The 16,740-nt window shown below is 38.3% G+C and overlaps 1 protein-coding gene across 1 annotated transcript; it reads left to right on the top strand.

The window, feature by feature from the left end:
• Nucleotides 1-9,627: 9,627 nt before the first annotated feature.
• LOC124506358 (olfactory receptor 6) lies at nt 9,628-10,584 on the top strand. Its single transcript, XM_047072407.1, has one exon. The coding sequence runs from the start codon at nt 9,628-9,630 to the stop codon at nt 10,582-10,584; it is 957 nt and encodes a 318-aa protein (XP_046928363.1).
• Nucleotides 10,585-16,740: the final 6,156 nt, after the last annotated feature.

Here is a 16,740-nt window from a genome sequence, read left to right as displayed (position 1 = left end):
AAAGTTTAGAATACTTCAAAGGTTTCTGGCATGAAACTTCAATGGCATGAAAGCTTCTACTTTCTAACATATCTGGAATTATCCCAGAGTTCCAGTGTTTCAGTTATTGATAAGCAAATTAACCAAACCAATAAACTTTATGAATTGACAGAGCAGGGTTCCTTATAAGCCTAAATGGAAAAATACCATGTAAGCTCCACATTAGATGAATGGTGAAAATAACCACGTAAATATAGTAATAACTATTTTCTGATTGAATTTCATAATTATTTTACCTAAATTTATTTTTGATAAAGATTAATTGAATGGATAAATTGATATATTATATATTATAACTATGTGTTAAAATAAATCCACACATTAAAAAATTATTGTTATTCTTGCTCATGAATTTTAGTCAAGAAAATACATCCACATGAATGCTATGTAGATGACACCAAAATTCTACTTACGTTTGGTGGTGTTAACTCTAATAAAAAAAAGTATTTAACAGAGAACTAAGAAAAGTTCCAAATATTGGACAAAGCCTTCATCTGCTGCTACTACACACTTGCTGTTTTCAAAGCGAGACATATGCAGAGGGAATATTACAGGCAAAGACACATGCTGTCACATCAGATATGTGTCCTCAGTCTCTTAATTGATAAGCAGGCCTGGATCAGATCTGAGACACAAGGTCATTTCTTGTTCTGCTGACAAGTCTCAACAGCCTCTTTGTACTTCCCCCCAGACCCACAATGGCCCTCAAGGTCTTAAAACTTTGATAGTTAAAGGAGACATGGAAAGATTAAACGAGCAAAGAGGTTTTAATCTAAGGTTTAGCGCAAAGAAGCCATCAGCTGCCTGTTCTATGTGCCCTTTGCCTTGTCTCCTGCCCTCCTTTGCTTGGGATCCCAGTTTATTTTCTTCTTGGATCTCTAGAAATGCATATTCCTCCTTCTAAAACATCTTCCTCAGATTATTCTCAATAACTATTCACATGAAACACAAAAGAGAAGAGTATTATATGACATTTCAAAAAGAGTCAAGATAGGAGAATTTTCCTTAAAAGAGATAGAATTGGCTACTTCTAAATTTGCTTTACCCACCAAAGCTTGATACCTAGCCCTATGTGTAGTTGTCTGTCTTCCTTGCTTGGGAGTACTCTTCTCTTGAGTGAAAGGAATAGAAAGAAAGTTGTGCTTCTCCCTAGAGTTTAGTGTACTGTTAACACTGTTTCAATCATCTTTTGTGTATTTTGAGCCTCTCACTAGTACTTTCTGAATAATATTAATTCCTTAAAGTCCTACATCATGAGTAATAGTTATTTCCCGAACAACCAGAGAGAAGGAAAATCAAGGCTTGCCAAAAGGATTAGGATGAATCACCAGGCTGATTTGCTAGGAAGATGTTGTTCTCTGTTTCCCCATCTGATAATCATATAGCATCTTCTTTGTTTGTTGACATTCAGAAATCACTAGGGAAATTTCTCTAACTTCTTTGTCACTGTTGCTCTTGAAAATCCTATAGCACTTGTGAACCAGGTCTCCAAGGATGTGTCTTTTAAAGAATGGTTGTCTCTACTGAGCAGTGGTCTTATTGCATCCTTGACCTGTTCAGCTATAGGTTCTGCCTGAATAAGGTCTGTGGGAAGAGTCAACATGCAAAGCCTGCCCAAGTTCAGTGGCAGGGAAACAGAATGAAAGCAAGAGAGAGAGGAATGGGAAGGGATATACCTCAAACAGCTATGGAGAAAAAACATACAAAACTGAAAAATTGCTCTCCTTTGGACTATCATCCAACGGGGGCATCCAACAATCCCAGAAGTAACCTTTGCATTTTGGTTATATTGCATTTTTTTCAACCAATAGCAGAGTAATTTTTCATTTCTTTATAATCCATCTGGACCCCAAAGTCTTTCCCAGGCAAGGAGAATTACAAAGTCATGGAACTCTTGAGTTTCATAGAGAAACAATTTTCCAGGATTTAGATCAGCCTCTTTTTTATCTGCTTTCCCCTTTCTTTCCCTTTTCCTTTCTGTAACTTATCTGCAAATCCTTTCAGGTGGAGAGGCAACACAGGCCAGATTCTTTGAGTACCTCTCCACAGATCTGGCCACTGGGCAACTGAACCAAGGTCTCCAAGCCAGACTCAACCAAGATGACCTACTTCACCCAGCGTCCTAAAGAGAAGTAAACAATGCACCATGGTGAGACATCTAATCTTTTTTATGTAGATTTTTTTTAATGTTTTGCTTATTTTTGAGAGACAGAGAGAAAGACAGAGTATGAGCAGAGGAGGGGCAGAGAGAGAGAGAGGGAGACACAGAATCCGAAACAGGCTCCAGGCTCTGAGCTGTCAGCACAGAGCCTGAAGTGGGGCTCAAACCCACTATGAGCTCATGACCTGAGCCAAAACCAGATGCTTAACCAACTGAGCCACCGAGGCATCCCAAGTAAGACATTTATTCTTAATTAAATATGATAAATTATTTACTTATTGAGTGCCAACCATGCATCAGGACCTGTGCTAGATACTAGAGATAAAAGGACAAACAAGATGAAAATGGATAAAATTGGAATTTTCAAGAAGTTCACAAATATAGTAGTGGTGAAATGTAAGCAAAGTGATACATGTTATCATGATTATGATGCTCTAAGTTCCAAAATGTTACAAAACCAGATAGCTAGGGATGATGGGCAGGAGGTAGGTATTAGTGGGAGTGGGGTGGGGTTAGGGTTGGTTTTATAAAGAGGATGGATCTGAGTAGGCACTTTACAGGTGGCAAGCGCTAAAAAGAATTTCAGGTAGAGGACAGAGTATGCACAACTCCACAGTCTTGAAGAAGGATGTTGCCCTGAAAAAATACAAATCCTTGAGCTTTGGTTGAGTATCTAACAAAAAAAGAAGATTAAGATATGATAAATGTGAGGGTCAGATCATGAGAGACCTGCTATGCAATGTAAGGAGTTCAGATGTACAGTTGTCACTATAGGATTTGAATTGGAGAGTTACATGATCATATTTATTTTAGCAAAATCACTCAGTCTGGAACAGGAATACTGTTTAGCGCCTATATGTGTTGTTTTAAATGGACAATATACTTTTTGCCAGACTCTGTATGGGTTCTAGCCCCTTGCAATGCATGTCCACTCTACCTCTGCTGAGACTTAAACTTTAAATTTTCCTTTCCAGCCTACCCTCTATCCGAATGACACAAACTACCTCCCTTTGTTTGCACTATTCCCCTAGTTCTCACCTAACTTTCCCTTCCTTCTACTTCCCACCTACCATCTTCCAAGTAATACACATCAGTCTACTCCTTTAACTCAGCTAGGGGGCCCCTCCTCTGACCGAGCCAAGATTCATTTCCTAATAAAGACCTTCAGAGTTAGGAAATGGTGGTTAGATGGAGCACAACAGGTCAGTAGCTGGATCAGAGGTCAATGTGCAGTGGGAAAGGCCATGTAGGTTTAGACCAACATGAGGGTCTAACGAGGGATGAGGTGAAAAGCATCATAGTACTAGGAGGTCTTAAATGTTAGACATACTTACAAGGCAGGTGACTCATGGGAAATGACTAGATAAATCAGGTTTTGGAACTTTAGATTGATCACAAAGGCTTACATGGATGTAAAAGCTATGAGGAGCTTGGACATAAAAGACTTGAATAAAAAGAGAAATTGGTTTTAGTATGAGGGTCAAGATTGAAGATCAGGAGAATGGGTGACATGGTAAAGAAATAAAGAAAGAGCAGACTGTGGATACACAATTTGGGTGTGAACTGGGAGCATGGCAGTGAGAAGACAGAGAGGTGGGAAGCAATACCTAAAGAGGGAGGATTATTGCTTAGTTGAAAGAGTATAGATTTGGGGGCACTAACAGTTTTAGCTTATAATTCCATTTCCACAAGTTTTTACTTGTATGAATTTAACCAAATTATTTACCGATTATCTGTAATGTGGGACCAATAATATCTACCTTTATTAGGTTGCTGTGAGAATTAAATGAGTTAAAATATGGAAAGGACATAGTACAAATTCTGCTGTGTGATAGATACCCAGTTAATGATGAATATTTTTATTATTGGACAGATTATATTGGAGAAGGCAGAGATGAGGAGGGAAGGTGATGAAGGCCAAGTAGGAAAACTGGGAGAAAGTGAAGGACAGTAGTCCCAGGTGGCCCTCATTCATGTTCTCAGAATGGTGGGTGTATGTGAAGATCTAGGTCATGCCTGAGGAAATAAGGCAATATCAACTTCCTCAAAATTTCAAGAATAAATTACAAATCTTAAAAATCAAGGGAATTCAAGCTAACATTAGAGAATATGTAAAGTGGACTCATCTTGTTTTCTACATCTGGTCAGTGTGATAAGAGTTATTTTGTCAGATGTTGTAGGATTCTGTGCTGGAAATGGGGAGGGAATTAGTAAAAAGTTAAAAAATGTGAAAATGACTGATCATATATAACATCCTCCAGCCTTATCTTGATCCATTTCTCTCCTCCATGCGCCAATTTTTTCTAATCAAAATGCAAATCATTCCATCATTAACTTTTTATATCTACTTTGTGCCTTTGGATTTGCTATTGTTTCTCCTTGATATTTCTCCTCCACTCCAAAACTCTACAAGCTTCATTTCAGTTCAAATGGTACCTCCTCAGTAAAGGCTTTTTGAGTTCCTCTGACAAAGAGTTACTCTCTATCCTGGGTTCCTAATACTTAGTATTTGGTTGAGAATTAGAAAACTCGATATTCTATTGTAATCTTATTACATTATATTCTAATTCTCTGTTCCCTTCTCTTTCTTCTTTACTAAACAGTGCCAAATTTATGTTTGTCGTAGTGTTCTCAGTGCCTGGAACTGTCATGGTAGGGTTGAAGGTGTGGGAGCTAAGGTTAGGTGAGGAGTCAGGGAGTGGAAAACTAAAGCTGACATTTTTAAAATGGTAATATCACCAGAAAGGTAGCAGCAATAGAAAATAGGCAATGGAGAGGAAAGAGGGATTAATTAATGGTACAGTGTTTTCAAGCAGATGCAAAAATATTACCAGTAAAGAAGGATTATTTTTAGAAAGACACATCATTGATTAACCAGATAAAAGTTGTAGGAAATGATTCAGATAAGAAGAATATGCCAGAAGCATTCTTAAAATATCAATAAGATCAGGTCATTTAACTGCTCAAAACCTTCCCAAGTGTCCCCAGTATACTGAGAGTAAAGGCCAACACGATTACACCTGCTTAAAAGGCCTGTGGTGACTCTCTCTCTCTAAAAAATAAATTAAAAGAACATTAAAGGCCTGTGGTGATCAGCTCATCATCACTTCTCCTATCCCTTACTTCTCTGACTTCATCTCTCCCTTCCACTCATTCTACTCCAACCGTACTGGACTTGCTGTTCCTTACATTGTATCTCACCTTAGGATCTTTGAACTGCTTGTTCCCTTTGTCTGGAAAGCTCTTCCATCAGACAGCCAAATGGCTGTCACATTCTTCATGATTCTGCTCAATAAGGCCTATCCTGATCACCCTATTTGAAATATGAACCTGCTCAACTCTCTGCAGTTGTGATTTTCCTTACCTTGCTCTATTTATTTTATCCACAGAACATATCAGTTCTTACATTTATATCTCTATCGTGTATATTCAAAGTCCTGAGAAGTACCGTATTTACTACCTGTATCCTTCTACTAGGATGTAACTTCTTAAGATTAGGGCTTGTTTTTGTCTGTTTTGGTCAGGGAGCTATTTCAAGCATCTAGAATAGTGCCTGTCACATAGTAGGTGCTCAATGAATATCTGTGAAAATAATTAATTTAACATAAAAGAGATGGGGTCTCTGATAGACGGTTTTCCTGAAAAATGGGATGTGTAGAGCAGATGGAGGGACTGGTCTTAGATAAGAAATAAAGAAGGTTGGGGCGCCTGGGTGGCGCAGTCGGTTAAGCGTCCGACTTCAGCCAGGTCACGATCTTACGGTCCGTGAGTTGACTGCTCAGAGCCTGGAGCCTGTTTCCGATTCTGTGTCTCCCTCTCTCTCTGCCCCTCCCCCGTTCATGCTCTGTCTCTCTCTGTCCCAAAAATAAATAAACGTTGAAAAAAGAAATAAAGAAGGAATGAGCAAAGATGTCAGAAGGTGAGCATAATGACTTGATAGTGGGAAGTTGAATAAATATGTATCCTAGAGCTTCATTTGTAAAATAGAAGGTAAAATTGTGCTGAGTGTCAGAGAAAAGAGTGAGGATGGCAGATTGGAGATCAGAGGCAAGAGTCTTTGAGAAACGTGGAGAGTGAATTGATTTAAAACATTGTGTAGGATAGCCATTGTTTGTGAACGAGTTGAGCTCCATGACCATAAATTTATGGCAGTAATCATTTGTCTTCTTTTTATTAAGTTTATTTTATTTATTTGAGAGAGACAGTGTGAGTGGGAGAGGCAAAGAGAGAGGGAGAGAGAGAGTCCCCAAGCAGGCTCCGTGCTGCCAACACAGAGCCTGATGCTGGGCCTAAGCCAAAATCAAGAGTTGGACACTTAACTAACGGAGCCCAACTGAGCCACCCAGGTGCACCTCATCTGCCTTCTTTTGTGAGTTTTCTCCAACAGGGCTCAGCTGCTCAGGTGGAAATAAGAAAGCCCCATTAGTTTTCTTCTGAAGGCAATATTAGGAACTTCTATATACCTGGGTATATATATTTTTTGTTTTAATGTTTATTTATTTATTTGGGTGGGGGGCAGAGAGAGAGAGAGAGAGAGAGAGAATCTTAAGCAAGCTCCATGCTGTTAGCCCAGAGCCCTATATGGGGCTCGATCACACAAATCATGAGATCATGACCTGAGCAGAAATCAAGAGTTGGATGCTTAACTGACTGAGCCACCCAATCGCCCCAAGTATGTATCTTTCTTATGGCTGTAACACACTAAACTCTAATGGCTTGTTCACTTGTTTTTATCTTCTTCTCAAGACTTTGAATAGGGAAATATGACTTTTTCTTCTTTATATTTTCAAAATGCAGTGTGGGACCAGGCACCCAATAAGTATTCAATAGATCTTTCTCTTAACTACTAACAATACTATAAATTGTTTATGATTTGTTGAATTGTTTAATATTATATCCTTTTTTGACTCTTAAGGGAATTAAAATTTAGATAATCTGAGGTTTGCTTCAGAGTATATAAAGTTAGTCAGAGATAGATCATGGACTAAAATTCAGGTCTTAAAATTATATGTCCCAGTGGTCTGTAGTTTTCCTCATGCTTTAGTACACTCTGAGTACTGGGGCCCCTTTGTCCATGTCAAGTCTCTTGTTATGTTACTTTTTGTTTTCTATGATTCCTAAAATATCAGAAATGAATGAGTGTGCATTTACATGTAAAAATGCCTTCACAACATTGTACTGTAATTGTTCCAGTTTAGGCTAGGTGCTTCTATACTGCCTCACAACTGGGGTAAAAATGACCTCCCTGAGAGAGTTGTTAAAATTAATTAAAGGATAACTCCTTTTTAGTGGAGGAAGAAGTCAAATTTGAGTTATATTTTACTGTGGTAATTTTTCCCACACATATAACCAACTACTTTATTGGAGATCTGGGGGTTTTGGCCCACACAGTACATAATAAATCAGAAATCACTACTAAACACCTCGGAAATTTCACATCTTGTGCTTTTCAATTCCCTAAATTCTGCTTTTCCCTTTCCAGGTCATCTCTATTGGTCTCCTCGAAAAAGATGTTTCTCTTTTAAGATTAATTTTGTTTATAATCTCAAGCCAACTTTTATCTCTACTTTTCTCTTTCTTCTATCCTCACTTGTGAAGAAAGTGTTTTTAAATTTCAGTTCTCTCTTTGATCCTATTGTGCTGTAGGAAACCTTCTGAGTTGTTGAATCTCCTGAGTCCCCACTCTCAAGGTAACTTCTTAAATGCAACTTGTGTTCAGCAATGTCCAGATTGAGGAGGGTTTTCAGAGTCAAGGAGTAGAGAGTATTAATCAAGTAACACTTCTGACAGTATCAAAATTTTGAACCAGTCTTTGAAGAAGATATAGATGAACTGTACAAATTAATTTGGAATCAAATGTGAACCATTTTATATGTATATATAAAACCATTATATATGTATATATAAAAGAATTTTATATATACATATATACATATACACATGTATATATAAAATAGTATAGTATATAGTATATATGTATATATAAAATACTATTATTAGGAGCCATCTAAAAAATAAAAATGTGTTTAATTATTCAAGAGAGCAGACATTCTTCATTCAATTTTTAAGTCCATGGCCCTAAAAATAGGCAAGTAATTGTTAACTACTTTGGCCAGCATCCTGAAAAGACCATCCTGAAGAGTGCACCAAAGGCAGAAATTCTCCTGATCAGGAGGGTGTTTTCCAGTTGATATTTTATTTTCTCCAGAATTTTAACTACGCTGCTTCCCTGTCCTGCCCTTGGCACTTGTTCCAACTATGATGGTCTTTTGCCTTATAACTGCCTGTGAAACCTGGAAATATGCTGATAAGGAAAGTATGTACTCCTAGTACTACCTGACGACATTTCTGACCTAGATCTGAAGTACTAAATCCTGAATCTGACCTCATGATTCTGCTTTAAGATTCATTGTTTCTCTGTTTTGTGCTTTTACCAACTATTAAATCCTTTTTTATTTTTACAAGATTCTTATAATTATCACTTATTTCATCCAGTTGACAATCATAACTTATGTAATGATTTCCTCACTCTTAGGTATCATAATGTTATGAACCTCTTCATACATATGGTTTCTGGTATTAGTTTGAATTAAATTCTCATGAGTAAAATTATCTTAATAAAGGGTATTATTGTTTTAATGACTCTTAAACTTGGTATATGGACTTTATAAACATTAACTTTAGCAAAATACATTAATTATTATTAGTTTATCAAAGAAAATTAAAATTTTCCTTTAACCACAGTTCCTTTTTTTTTTAATTTTTTTTAACGTTTATTTATTTTTGAGACAGAGAGAGACAGAACATGAACAGGGGAGGGGCACAGAGAGAGGGGGACACAGAATCTGAAACAGGCTCCAGGCTCTGAGCAGTCAGCACAGAGCCTGACGTGGGGCTCGAACTCACGGACCATGAGACCATGACCTGAGCCGAAGGCGGATGCTTAACCGACCGAGCCACCCAGGCGCCCCAACCACAGTTTCTAATGCTATAATTTTTGTAAGTGGGAAATTATGGTGCTGGGAGAGAATTATATATATATGACAGCTCAAGCATTTTTGAATATACAATGATATTAGAGGAATAGAGAGGGTATCTCTTCAGCCCCATTTATGTTTGCCACTATTTTTTAAAAAAATTTTATTTAAATTCTAGTTAACGTACAGTGCAATATTGGTTTCTTTGGATTCTTAACATTGTGTCTTTGGTGGATTTGTTTTCAGGCTCTGTTCTGACATCTGATTTTCTGGGGAGGATCTTGTGGCCTTTCAGGACTGCCAAATCACACCCTGGGACCAGATTGTGGCACTAGGGTTAAGTTTAATGATAAAGTACCTACAGCCTGAGGGCCCCTTGCTACTAATGTGGATCTCATTCTTTGATTTGTGCTATTTTCATTAAATCCTTTGTCTTTTGGTGTCTTAGTCATGCCAAAGGAAAATACCACCTATGTTAGTGAATTCATCCTGGTGGGCTTCTATACTTCCCCTTGGCTACAGGTTCTGCTTTTCCTTCTCTTCCTCATCACCTACCTGTTTGTGCTGCTGGAGAATTTGGTTATCATTCTCACTGTATGGGTTACTGGGTCCCTGCACAAGCCTATGTACTATTTTCTGGGCACCATGTCCTTTCTGGAGAGTTGGTATGTATCTGTCACAGTCCCTAAGATGTTGGCTGGATTCCTACTTCGTCCCAATACCATCTCCTTCCTGGGATGCATGATCCAACTCTATTTCTTCATCTCACTTGCCTGTACTGAATGTGTGCTCTTGGCTGCCATGGCCTATGACCGTTACGTGGCTATATGTTGTCCTCTTCGTTATCCAGCCATGATGACCACAGGATTTTGCGTTCAGCTGACCATCAGTTCCTGGGTGAGTGGCTTCACCATCTCCATGGCAAAGGTATACTTCATCTCCCGAGTTGCCTTCTGTGGCAATAATATCTTGAACCATTTTTTCTGTGATGTTTCTCCTATCCTCAAACTGGCCTGCATGGATTTTTCTATGGCTGAGATGGTAGACTTTGTGCTAGCCATTCTCATTCTTGTGTTTCCCCTCTCAGCCACTGTCCTTTCCTATGGCTTCATTGTCTCTACCATCCTGCACATTCCCTCAGCCACTGGGCAGTGGAAGACCTTCTCCACCTGTGCCTCTCACCTTACAGTGGTGGTCATCTTCTATACAGCTGTGATCTTCATGTATGTCCGACCTCGAGCCATTGCTTCATTCAATTCTAACAAATTGATCTCAGCCATATATGCAGTCTTTACTCCCATGCTCAACCCTATTATCTATTGCCTGAGGAACAAGGAGGTCAAAGATGCCATCAGAAAAACCATGTCTAGTGGCCAAGCCCTTTTCTTGAGAGATTGTCTTTGCTAAAGAGACTCAGACATGCCTTCTCTTTTCATTTAACTTAATCTCAAAAAAACACCTACATTAGGTAAAAGTCTGCAATTATAAACACACTGACTTAGTACACAATTGAAGGATAAGAGGCAAAAAAAAAAAAAAATCGAGGAAATCTCCTTTTCTTTCAGGGCTTAATTAAATGCTTCTTTTTCTAACGTAGTGAGTGAAATAACCAGAACTTTAAGAGACATATATTGGTACTGGAGTTTTAAAATAATTTTATTTTTATGAAGATGCTAAGAAATAATCAGTTATTATCCAACTAGTTTTTATAGTTCTATCCATTTTGATTTTGTTTTGTTTTTATTAATTTTTTCAATTTTTTAAAATGTTCTATTTATTTTTGAGAGACAGAGAGACAGAGTACAAGTGGGGGAGGGGCAGAGAGAGAGGGAGACACAGAATCAGAAGCAGGCTCCAGGCTCTGAGCTGGAGCTCAACTTTTGGTTAGTCAGCACAGAGCCCAATGCGTGGCTGTAACTCACAAACCGTGAGATCATGACCTGAGCCCAAGTCAGACGCTTAACCAACTGAGCCACCCAGGCACCCCAATTTTGTTTTGTCTTAAAAGCCCTCTTTTTCTTAGAGGGAGTAAACAAAAAGAGGTTCTGCTATCATTAACTTCATGGCTAGGACCTGTTTATTGCTTCCTAGAGGGTTAGGGGCCTGGTTCCTTTTATAATCAATTGATGATATCTCATTTTAATCACTTTCTCAAATTTAAGAAAATATGAAAGAAAAACTTCTTTTAGGCTGTAACAGAAATACCGCAAGGTAGACAGCATGCAACACTTATCATGGCAGAGAGAAAGCAAATTTAGCGTACATTTGTGTGTATATATGTGTTTGTGTGTATAAATATAGTTATATATTATTATATGCAATATTTACACATAACAATTATGTAATTTCAGAACATAAAAATGTATAGAGTTTCAATAAAGTATATGTATTTAATATATAACTTCATGCTTTAATTTTCTTCCTTTGTTGGAATTTCTACATGTGTAATTTTTCAGATGTTATAGAGTCAGCAGCTAGACCCTCAGAAAACCTAGTAGCAATTCATTAAAGCCCATTCCTTTTCAGGTAAAGGAAGCATTGACATTGACAAGAGGCCACAAAAGTGCTTTTGCTTAGATGGTACTTAGCCTAGATGTGCAGCATTTTCCGAGGTTTCTGAGAACATTCCTCTTCTCATTTGTTTCCTTTTTGATTGTGGAAAGGCAGATGCAATATCCTACTATATACTTTCAGTCAGACATTATAAAATGATAGACGAGAGATGGATTCTGTCTGGCTCAGCAACAATATTGGATGAGTGAATTAATGAAATATAGTCTGTCGAGAGTTTAAGGATGGCAGGCATACTATTTTACCCCAACACTTTGGAAACCACATTACATAAGTTTAATTGGGTTATTGATACCGTATTTGCTTTGTTTTGACTTTATTCACATTGTAATTACATGGTCTTCCCATTTTGTATTAGGTTTTTGTATAACATCACATGGGGTTGTTTTAATTTAATTTTATATAGATTATTATATTTTACAGACTGTGGTAGTTTCCAATTTACCTGAACCTGTTATTTCCTCCTGGTTTTCCTTATTTGTAGCCTAACAACTGTACATTCATAATAATATATATAATTTTTATTTTATTTTTTTTTACTGTTTGCTTATTTTTTTTTTAATTTTTTTTTCAACGTTTATTTATTTTTGGGACAGAGAGAGACAGAGCATGAACGGGGGAGGGGCAGAGAGAGAGGGAGACACAGAACCGGAAACAGGCTCCAGGCTCCGAGCCATCAGCCCAGAGCCCGACGCGGGGCTCGAACTCACGGACCGCGAGATCGTGACCTGGCTGAAGTCGGACGCTCAACCGACTGCGCCACCCAGGCGCCCCTACTGTTTGCTTATTTTTGAGAGAAAGAGAGAGACAGAGTGTGAGTAAGGGAGGGGCAAAGAGAGGGAGACACAGAATCTGAAGCAGGCTCTAGGCTCTGAGCTGTCAGTACAGAGCCCTACATGGGTCTTGAACTCAGGAACTGCAAGATCATGACCTGAGCCAAAGTCAGATGCTTAACCAATTGAGCCACCTAGGTGCCTCTGTACCATTTTTCTTTAGTCAAAAAGAAGCGCTATGGGCCATGGCCCTCACACAGGCACTGAAAATAATATAAGATGCTCTATCTTGAATCATATCATTTCTACCCCATCTTAGAATTTTTTTAGTCTTTTTGTCAAAAGACAGCAGTGTTGGGGTGCCTGGGTGGCTCAGTTGGTTGAGCGTCCGACTTCAGCTCAGGTCATGATCTCACACTCTGTGAGTTCGAGCCCCACGTTGGGCTCTTTGCTGACAGCTCAGAGCCTGGAGCCCACTTCAGATTCTGTGTCTCCCCCTCTCTCTGCCCCTCCCCTGCTCATGCTCTGTCTCTCTCTGTCTCAAAAATAAATAAAAGCATTTTTAAAAAATTTAAAAAGATAGCAGTGTTATGCTGTATATATTTCTGCTTGAAAATCTGTTAATTCCTAATGGCCAATTAGTGCTATTTTGAAACCTCACAACATTATTTTTTATTCTTAAAATTCTTTTTAATTTTGGTTAGGTTAAGCAGCCCTGCCTGTGGTCATTTATTATTCTAATCTCAACTATCATCTATATTTATGAACTGACATTCCTTTTCTAGTCTAGACTGTCTGATTTTTAAAGTTTTCTATACAGCCATTAGATCAGTTGTTATACAAATCCTCTGTGTACTTACTTACCTTCTAATTTATTTGGTGAACTAGATTTCCAAGAGAGTTAACTTACTGTTTCTATAACAGTGCATTGTTCTCTCTCCATTTATGATGTGCTTGCTTTTTATGTTTCTTTTACTTTAATATTTAAAATATTTTACTTTCAAATGTTTAAAACATTCAGAAAAGTAGAAAAGGGTACAATTAACAATTTCATCCACAACTCAGATTTTAAGAATTAAAGATCAAAAACTATATGTAATTAGGTTTTATATTGTGCTACATATTTAATATTATACTCCAGTTATAACTATGTTATTTTGTTCAAAATTCGAAGAGTGACATTCAAGAAGGAAAGACAGCGTGACTTGTATCTGAAAAGAAATATGCAGAGAAGGAGGTGGATAGAAAAGGCTATAGTTTTCCTGGACATCCATCAGACAGTGAACCAGCAAGAAAGTGATGGATAAATTGTCAAAACCCAGGATAGCCAGAAGTTTTCTAGGTGATTAAATTGGTAAAATTTTCCCTTTACTGCAGAAAAATGTATATTGAATGTACAAGTAAGGGTGCAAACAAATAAATAGAACCAGTAGGAAATGTATATTAAGAGATTTATTACATGGAGCTGGCTTATGCAGTTGTGGGGATGGCAAGGCAAATCTGAAATTTATAGGGCAGGCTGTCAGAAAAGGCAGCCCGGAAGTCTCAAGCAGCTAAAGCTGCTTCCCACAGGTGAAACTTCTTTTCCTCAGGGAAGTCTCAGTTCTGTTCTTACAGCCTTTCAACTGATTGAATCAGGCTCCTCTAGATTACCTAGAATAATCTTTCATACTTAAGGTCACCTGATTATGGACTTTAATCACTTCTACAAAATACCTTCACAGCAACACCTAGATTATGTTTGTTTGAAAAACTGGGGACTAAAGCCTAGCCAAATTGACACATAAAAATGACCACGACAGTCCATCTCTTGTCAACTTGGCACTCATACACATCTCTTTAAACCACACCCTCTTCAAATAAAGACAATAACGAAGTCATACTTCTACCTACCACAATACAACTTAACTTGTGTATATTCTAACTGAAAATGTGCTATCTCTTGCTCCAGAAGATGCAAAGTCCTTAGAGGATGTTTGCTCTTCTCCTGTAACTCAAATACTGTGATATAAAGTTAATTTCTTAACATATCTTATGTTATGTGGTATAGGGATAAAGGAGATAAGGAAATGAAAACATATTTGTGAGATATATATATACGTATATATATATATATACCAAATATTGTGTGTATTCATAATAGAAGAAATACTAATAACTAATAAACTATTATAAATCTCATTTTATTTCTGAAACTGTTCACAGGGTTTTAACTAGTATTTGTGACTGCCTTCTTCAACTACCCATTCCATATTCTTTTTGCTCTAAAAAAGCACCTCAGCTGTTCATAGGTTTTTGCTGGGTAGGTTAACCCAAACCTTCATTTCTGAAGAGTCTGAGTCATTAGATGTACTGTCTGGACTGGTTTGTTGTAATTTTCCATTAACTATAATCACAGTTGTGGTAGTTTTAAGAGATACCTAAGGAATCTCTTGTACCCCAGACATACTCCTTCCTTACCTCCATTATATAGTAGCAACCAATTTTCCCTTGGATTAGAATCAATCACCTATTGATTCAGAGACATGAGGAGACTAAAGTGACCAGGTGGCAGTCTCAAATTCCAGATCAATGAAATTATTGTTGTACCTCCTAATGGAAACATTCCTTCCTTTGGGACTAAGACCTCTAGGCCAGGAAAGTCACAGGGACAGGATGCAAAAATTTTCCTAAGACTCACTAGGGGTAATAAGGAATGGAGCCACTCCTATTTTTACCCCTTGATTGCTGGATATATGCCTATTGGTAGTGGGAGAAATGGCACTATAGATTGGATGCTGATTCAGAGCACACACAGCATCCTGGAGGACATTTCTCCAGCCCTACAAAGTATCACCATCTAGCTGGTACTGTAACTGGCCCTTTAAGAGGTTTTTCCACCATACAATCTAAGCAACTACTTCAGTGATGGTGGAGAAAATGGTAAGATCAGTGAATTCCATGAGGATGGGCCCATTGCTATAATTCATCTACTGTGAAGTGTACTGCATTTATTGATCTGAAGCAACGCTATGTGGAATAGCATGACAGTGGATAAGGTCATTCTGTAAGTCCACAGATAGTAGTTTTGACATAATCATTGCATTTAGGAAAAGCAAATCTATATCCAGGGTTAGTGTCTCTTGCAGTGAGAACACAGTGCTGCCCCTTCCATGTTACAAGTGTTCCAATATAAGACCCATGTCAGAGGGATAGCTGTCTATTTTTTTCATTGATATATAACTTAGCATCTCACATCTGGCACATAGGAGTCCAATAAATATTGAGTAGGAAAATTTAAAAAGAAAACATATCTATGGAGGGAAAATAAAGCAGGAAATCCTGTATGTATTTGTCTTAGTTAATTTGCTCTGAGATACTCACTTATGTTCAGTGAAAGGATTACCTCTTGGGGAAAGACTAAGACAGTCTTGCTTCCACAGCTTTTCTGAGACCATGTAGGGTCTTCATTATACCATGGGTCTTGGAGCAGATTGGTAGTACTAGCCCAAGACATGGTCACTAAATGCACAGTCAGGGATGTGAAAATGGCCCTCTGTTTTCCTTTACAGGTGAAGGGTTCCCTCTGGGCCAGCAGAGCTCATTTACTGACCGAAGAAAGCAGAGGTGGAAGGTCAGGAATCATACCTAGGGGATTTATTAAAATCCTATCTCCTAGACTAGGATTTCCAGTGAGGGAATACGTCAGCTGGGGAGAGATTTCCCTTTAAATAAAGCTTCTGGGGAGGAGAGGGGGATCAAAGTCATTGTCCTCACACAGGAAGGCAAAAGAACCACCCCCAAAACAGGGCCCTGGCTCACTGTGGCCCTCAGGGAAAGTGAGGCCAGTCATTTTAGGTTCTCCTTTTGGGTTTTCTCATATCCCCTTCCTTGGATTTTTCCTTTATTCAGCTTTTCCTTCAGAGCCCAATAGGAGCGGAAGCATTTTTAAAAGCCTAAGCAGTGACCTCAGCCTGACAATTGTTTGAGGGCTAGAAAAATTCCTTTACAGGGTGACTGATCAGAGAAGCAGTCTGTCCTGACTCCTCACACAAGAGAGGAGACAGGCAACCTCTTATTCCTACATGACTCTTCTCTCAGTAGTATTGGCCATTCAGAGACAAGGCTACCCATTCCCAGAGAAGGTCTGCAAAGCCAGAGAAGGCCCTGACTCACTGACCTCCCATACCTCCTCACAGCAGATACTTTCCCAAATTCTGGCAAAAGCCACTTTATTCAC

Source organism: Lynx rufus, unplaced genomic scaffold, assembly GCF_022079265.1.
Source record: "Lynx rufus isolate CCGP_SWC_20201006 ecotype Redwood Valley unplaced genomic scaffold, mLynRuf1.p SCAF_9, whole genome shotgun sequence".
NCBI lineage: Eukaryota > Metazoa > Chordata > Mammalia > Carnivora > Felidae > Lynx > Lynx rufus.
This window is presented reverse-complemented; position numbering and strand designations above follow the sequence as displayed.

Excerpts from the sequence above, each read along its gene's own strand:
- LOC124506358 (XM_047072407.1), top strand. The coding sequence starts at position 9,628 with ATGCCAAAGGAAAATACCACCTATGTTAGTGAATTCATCCTGGTGGGC.